This window comes from Gadus morhua, chromosome 7 (genome assembly GCF_902167405.1).
Source record: "Gadus morhua chromosome 7, gadMor3.0, whole genome shotgun sequence".
Classification (NCBI taxonomy): domain Eukaryota; kingdom Metazoa; phylum Chordata; class Actinopteri; order Gadiformes; family Gadidae; genus Gadus; species Gadus morhua.
The window spans coordinates 25,640,305-25,647,804 of record NC_044054.1 but is presented as its reverse complement, the minus strand read 5'-3'; the positions used below and the strand labels follow the sequence as shown (position 1 = coordinate 25,647,804).

Sequence of the window (7,500 nt, the reverse complement as noted above, 5' to 3'; positions counted from 1 at the left end):
GATAGAGAGAGAATAAACAAAGCCAAAATAAACACCAAAGAGGACATGCAGGCCCATACTTGAATGTTTATCTTCATGTAAAATGCTCATTTGCGAGAACCACCTTTGCTCATTTGCAAGAACAGCCATTGGGTAATGCCTATTGTGGATTTGTTAGTGTGAGTATCCATCAGTGAGACTGCATCATCTTATCTAGGATGTTTGTGTTTATGGTGCCATCAATTATGTGGTGATTCTATAAATGGTAAAAAAAAAGATAAGCAATAAACTATTGCAAGTTAACTGTCCTTTTGATCCTACAGGGATCCCTTCAAATATTTTTTTTCTTGATCAGATGAAGTGTTTCTCCCGGACAGCGGGCTGCGGCCTCACACATTCCATGGTGCAGAGGACGAATCCTGGCCCTCTGCCAAGCTGCCTTTGGTTTGTTTGCTGTTTCAATGTGAGAAACCATGGTCACGACCTTGACGGTGACCACTTTGAATACATTTCCAGGCACTGTGGGCTTCTATCAGTCTCATTGTCACACTTTCCCTCTGCCAAAATGAAAACACAATGGCAGTGCTGTACTATTTATTAAAATTAACATTTAAAAGGGACGATTACCGGATGGCTCTACGAAAGAAAACCAAATGTGGCGTGTTTGTGTGGCTATGCATGTGCATCAGTGCACACTTGCATTTCATAAAAGTATAATTTTCTATCTTCTGCAGCAAACAAGGACACAGTATCCACATGAGGAATCTTACCCTCCATCTCAACCATCAACAGTGCCAATCTGCCTGTTGAACAGAGATTATTGAATTGCCTCTTTCTACAAATCCTTTAACATTAATATACATACATATTATTTTTTAACAAATCTACGGCATAGTGAAGATTGCATTTGTCTCTTAATGGACCATGGAATATACTAAGTTAAATCCTGAGGAAGAAGAAATCTCAAGCCCTAAAGGTTTGAACGACTCAACACCCTCAATGACGACAGCAAAATTCTTTAAAAGCACCACCCGCCTATTATCTTTTGCTGAAATGGCTGAGTCGCTGCTCGGCTCACAAAAGCCATAATTCTAGCTTAGAGAAAACACGCAGAGAGCAGCCTCAGTCGCCAAATATTAAAGGGAGAAAAATAAGAAATAAGCTAACAGAACAAACAACAATTTAGGTCACATGTGTTTTCTCTGGTATGTGCAGACAATCAAATAGATTGAGAGACCCTATATGAGGCAGAAAATGTCAGGGATGTTAAGTTCATTGAGGATGCATGCGGATGTAGGAGGATGTTTGTGGTTTCAAGGTTGTGCCAGGCCAGCACTACTGTAGAATAATCATGCAATTTGAGTTCTACTACAAGCACTAAATCACAATTCCCTGTAAACACACGCCCTTGTTAATTCACCTCAACAGTGATAAGATCGAAATGAGTGTGCAATTTTAATGGGTTGTTGAAATCGCATGGCTTGCTCACTTAGCGGGTCAAAGGAATAACCTTGAGGATTAACCAGGTCGTAAGTGGGTTCCCTTTGGGTCTACCCATTATTAATAACTATGAGGCAAGATATCAAACTATGAGGCAAGCTACCGCATCTTGATATTTCGTCCCTTCTAGTGTTCACAATTTCAGACGTCACTTTCTTCTCCAAGTGGGGGTCTGACCGTGGAGGAGGAGCTGACGATGGAGGTGTACAGCTAGTCCCTTCTCAAAAAGCAGCCAAAAAAGAGGGCCGATAGAATTTGATAGAACAAAACAAAATGAAACGGTTAGTGGCACCAGTGCCACAAGCATAAAATGTTAGTCTGTTAGGCTAGCGCTGTCTATGTTTATAAACGTATATAGACTTATATAAACGAGATACACAGATTGATCGGACGGCCACAGACCCTTATCGGCTGATATACGCCCTAAAAAATGATTGTGCACAAGACGCACCACCCTGATTGTGTGTGGTGATGGCTGATTTAACCTGTGCACACTGATCAATTCTCTCAATATGCAACATATGTGTGGCCAGTTGAGGCTGCTCTAACCAGCCACCATCCACACACACTCCCAAACAGTAATTTAAGCATGCAGTCTAGGATTAGTAGGAGTCCAAGATTGCATTTTTTGTCAAATCCAAGGGTACTCCGATATTAAAACCACTGCCAGATCAACGCCATGGTGGCTAGGGTGCCAAGCAAAGAACTTGAATGAAATAACTACTAAAATAAACAAATAATACACTCTGACCTCCTATCTAATGCTGCTTTCTGTTCTGCTGCCGTTTCCTCCTATCTCATGGACAGATGTATTCCTCTAGGACCTGCTGCTGTACAGCCAGGTGTAATCTACAGCACACTGAAGAGGGTTCAGGGTTGACACACACTCTGAAGAGGGAATTAACCATGTGGTCTTAACTGGCTCTCACCAGGCAGGGTTACATGATATTTACTGAGCAGTCAAGGTGATTGAGAACAATGGGGAATAGCATTGGGGTTTACTCCCTCCTCCTAGAAGAGACACTTTGGATACAGAAAGACTATCTCTGAATAATGTCTTTCTGAAACACACACGCACAGACTTCCCTTCTTGTTCACTGTGGCTCTTTATTTGCTTTCTGGAGAGCTGGTTCATTGTGTGGATGTGGAATGCAGTGAGAGTGTGACAAGAAGGGGACTTAGGGGGAATTTTCAGCAGTGTTGATGGACTACACTTCATGCCACTGGTCTCCATGGGGATGAGCCAGATCAGGCATAATTAACTGATCTTTTGCTCAGTGTCTTCAGAGAGCATTTTGTTAGGACTGAAGGTTACATTTCCTTTGAATGTTCGGAAATAAAGAGAAGACGCATAGAAAATGAAACATCCGATGCAAAGAATAGATGATGGAGTTGCTCTGATCTTCTGAGCACGATCTTCTCATAATACAATCTAACTAACAAATAGCCTTTGTATACCTGCCCTTTATTGATCCTATCTGTAAATCCCTTCAGATAGTACACAAGGGTGGCCTCTAGCTTTCATTATATGACAAAAGTACAAACGAAACTCGCTTTTTGCTTTTGACAAGCTTACATGTGCAAACCAAAGTACCTGTAGTACCTGTGTACTTGCAACACTGCCTCAGCTATTCACAATATGGGATTTCTTTGCTCATTGTTCAAACCATCATTTTTAAATCGGCAACAAACCAGGAATGCTATTGGAACCACAGCTTGTTGCTGAGGAACAGAAGATATCTATGGTCTATTCACAAAAATCTCAGTAGTGCTATGGCGGTAAAGCAAAGAAACGTACATACAATATCAGAGATCATTGAATAGCTAACATATCTCTAAACTACACTAAACTGAAGGCATTGTTTTAATTATCCATCACACACACACACACGCGTGTACACACACACACACACACTACACACACACACACACACACACACACCACACACACACACACACACACACACACACACACACCACACACACACACACACACACACAACACACACACACTTTTCCAAAGAATGCCAGGGCCCATTGCTGCGTTTGTCTTTTTGGGAACGTGGTCTAAAATCAGCGGGTACGAGCGTTAATCCTCCTGGACAAATGACACCCTTGGTTTTCTGCTGATGCCAGGGCCCTGTAGTTAAAGGGTCGAGCTAGGGCCGGGGAACAGGCTACAGCTGAGAACAACACCTGGAATCCCTCACCGGCACCAAGAAGCTCTGAACGAAAACAAATGTCAACACGCCCCCTCCAGAGAACGGCAGTGTTTACCCTGGCGGGATGAAGTATTGGCTACCACCAGCTGCTCTTCTGCTGGCTCTGAAACCACCACCCTCAACTTTGACTGATATTTCGGATATTTCTGCATCCTTATTATTATGATTTATTTTTTTGAAAACTGAGATTTTTCAATGTCCAAATGAATTTGTATTTTGTGAACCGCGTAAAATCAAATATAATAATGTGGGCTGCACCTGTCTTAACAGTGATAGTTGCCTGTACATGACCAAAAAGGGTTCGCAACCTCAATGCGCTTCATCTGGCAGTGCAAAAGTGCTCTTTTAACCTGCTGTTATCCCGTTTTTTCTTAGTCCAAATAGGGACAGGTTGCTTGACTATGGCCCCAGGGAACTATGTTCACCAGATGTATGGCAAATGATGGGAACAGGACAAAGGATCCTATTTTCACCTGCTCTTTCCAATCTTCATAATGGGTCCCTGAAAGAGATGCACCCCAGATTAGTATTTTCTAAATATGACATAAGCTGTTGTCCAAAAGTAGTTTTTGCTTAGGAAAGTTCCTAACAGTGAAATTCCAAACAAAAATACTGATTCGGATTCATGTAGATAAATATGACTGAACAGGAGCGGGAGCAACGATTCTCATGGGTGACAACCATCTAGTTTCAGTATTTGGAATGGGAGCCTTTATTTAAAAATGTAATTTCAATATCAACCCTGGTAAGGAAGTTGTATTTTTCACCGGGTTGCCCTAGTTTATACAGCCTGCATGAAGCAACACGGTAAGTATCTAAGTAAGTATCTATCTATTTTTGTTGTTGAACATTGCAGTTTCACCACAGGAGACCCATGTCCATAACCTACGTCTCTGCATTATGTTGTAGCCTAATGTAGGCTAAGTGCAGTCAGATCTCTAAGCACCACGGTGGTCGTATTCCTTATGAACCCCCAAGTCCTTATGAATTCTCCTTTACATCTTTCCTTGACCTAAATGTGATTTTCCATTGAGGTCGAGGAGAAGAGGTTAGGAAAGGACACGCATTATTATTTTTTCTACTATTCGACCGCAGAGACAGTTATAGTCACAGCAAAATCATTTGCCGTGACTGACAACTCAATGTCGAAATGTCCAAACAATGAATGCAGTGATATTAAAATTCTTCACCTAAAAAACGAATAGGACCTACAGGTTTTCAAGTAAAACAGGATAGGCCTACCATTTATGAATTATTTAAACTTGAAACGGGTCCAACTTTCCCGAACACAATAAAAGTTCAAATAATGTGTGCTATCAGAATATTGAACATAGGATCCCGGGAACATAGGACCTCTGGAACTTAAGACCCTGGGAACACAGCGGCACAAACGAGTATGGAACAATGAGACGGCATGAATGATAATATCTAACTGCAGTGTAAGGTGACGACATCTTTGGATTATCAATTTTCCTTAGGTTTGCTAAAAAGAAAACGACAGATTGGCCAAAATTATTTAACTATGATAACTTCATAAGCTTTGGTTCACTAACTAAAAACAAGCGAAAGTGGCTGCTCGAATCATTCCATCTTGTATTGATAGCCTATTGTTTATGATCGGTCACGCCTGCTTTATGGTATTACGTCGACCAAAAGACCCCTGCATAGCGGGATCGCATCATAGCCTAGATAGTCACAAGATTATTCAGATAGTCACAAGATTATTCGAAATGAATATTCATCACCAGCAATCGAGAACCTTTACCATTCCAAAAGGACGTCAGACTCAGAACAGCAATTGCGTAGCGGTACACCTCATGACCCTCGAGGTCTCAGCCTACGAGGCGTAGTTAGGTGTGTGTCAATCAAGCATGCAACTCACACTCCCACACATTCCTGGTCACAGTCAGACAGATTTTTTGACCAAACATTAATATTGAGGAGTTTGTTTATTTAAGTTTATTTCAACTCAAATAGTCAGAACGTTTATTCCACGGTTAATGAGACAATAAACTTCAGATCATGAGCATTTTTGCTTTAATTTAATATTACGTAGACCGACAAAACCGAGTAGGACTACAGCTAGTTTATTTTCTTGTGGGCCAACTTTGGGTAATGGTAAGTTTGTAAGTAGGCTATAACATTCTAACCGCTTCACCCATTCGGCAGCGTGACTTTTAAGCATGGCTCGCTGTGGCTATGTACGCAGAAAACACCGGAAAATATCACTTTCGTTTGTGTACTTACCCTAGAAATAGTTAACGGTGTGCTGAAATCCCGTCCTCCCACAAGGCGAAATCCCCAAGGTGAGGGTCCCTCAAGTGTCACAGTCTGGGGCATATTCGATTCGTGGTTTAGTTTGTAAAGGCACACACGTCCGAGCTAGCCAAGGGTCCGAAAATATAGAAAATGTTAGGTTTGGTTTGTGAAATAAACCTTGTCTCGGCTTTCCCAGCTTCTAGGCAACACTATTTAAGTTGCTTTAAAACTTTAAATAATGAACCTCCTCTTACGCGAGATGAGGGGTTGTGTCTGCAAAGCCGACAACCCTTCCTTTCTCACTCTCAGCGAGTGTGGGAGGGACCCGGGGAGCTCGTTAGACGTTCTGTGTTAGGGCAGTGCTGCCTCACTGAACATAACGGGAAAACTCAGTCAGCGGGAACTTTCTCAGAAATAACCTTATTAGCATGCACATCACAGTAGGCTTTACAATGCAACGTACGCGATTTTGTTTGGACTAGTAGACTTGTTCCACCTATTCAACTGATATAGTTGTAGCCTGTCTGTCGGTACGTGATGATCATTAGTAGATTAAACATAGCCACATGGACAGTTAATGCAGAAATATACTCAATAAAACGATTAAACAAGAACAAGGGTATGCAATAGCGGAGATTCTCCTGCGGAAAAGATGAATTGATAATTTTTCGCAGTTCTGAACAGCACACCATATTAACGGCGTCACATGTGTTAGGCTGATTGGCTAAATAAGTTTGTCTGTCAAAGTAATTCCTTCCTGCCCAGTGATATCGATGTGGACAGCCAGAGGTCCAGACTGATCTGTGCTAGCGAAACGCGAATATGAGGTCAATTGATCAGGATGAACTCCAGCCTAATGGGTTGGGCATCTAATTGTAAACTGCCACTGAAACATCACTTTTGAAGCAGCACTTGAGATGCATCACTGAAAGAAAAAAACAACGATTGGATCTGTCACGTCATGTGGCATTAAGTTGTTTAATCTATTTGAGTATATTAAGTCTTAAAACATACTTTGCTGTATGAAAATTATCTGTATTAACAAAAAATGTGGTTTCATATCTGACAAGGTCCATGTGTACTTATGATTTGATGAAACTAAACTTCGAATCCACATAATAAAAATGTTCATTTTATTTTCAAAAAAAGACAAACAAAGGAGTAAATTTAATTCAGTTAGTAAGACTCTTCATGATGAAGATTCGCTTATACAGCCATTCAATGAACAAATCAAAGGATATTTGATTTGTTCTGCATGAGATAAGACAATTTGAACTGTTTGTATTTAGAGACATATGGGCAAATATTTCAGATATGTCTTCAGATCCCGCCACAAATTTATGCGTGGGCCCAAAACCATATAATGCGTTATTGACATATACTACCTTTCGCTGCACACAAACGTGGTGGGTTTTTCAGTCTGTTTTACTGTACAGGTTTTTCTAAGGTTGCTTTCAGTTCAGCTCAAGTAAACCTATAGATGTTCCTCAGCTATCTCCCAGCACTGAGGGTTAGGGGTTATGTATTATCGCTTTTAGCA

At 41.1% G+C, this 7,500-nt stretch overlaps 1 protein-coding gene across 1 annotated transcript in view; it reads right to left on the bottom strand.

The window, feature by feature from the left end:
- Window positions 1-6,234, bottom strand: part of pdlim4 (PDZ and LIM domain 4) — a 33,562-nt gene extending 27,328 nt beyond the window's left edge. Inside the window, exon 1 of the mRNA XM_030360803.1 lies at window positions 5,949-6,234. Within this exon, the coding sequence (XP_030216663.1) occupies window positions 5,949-6,041 (93 nt within the window). The 5' untranslated portion in view covers window positions 6,042-6,234. The remainder of the gene's footprint in view (window positions 1-5,948) is intronic.
- Between the last annotated feature and the right edge of the window lie 1,266 nt (window positions 6,235-7,500).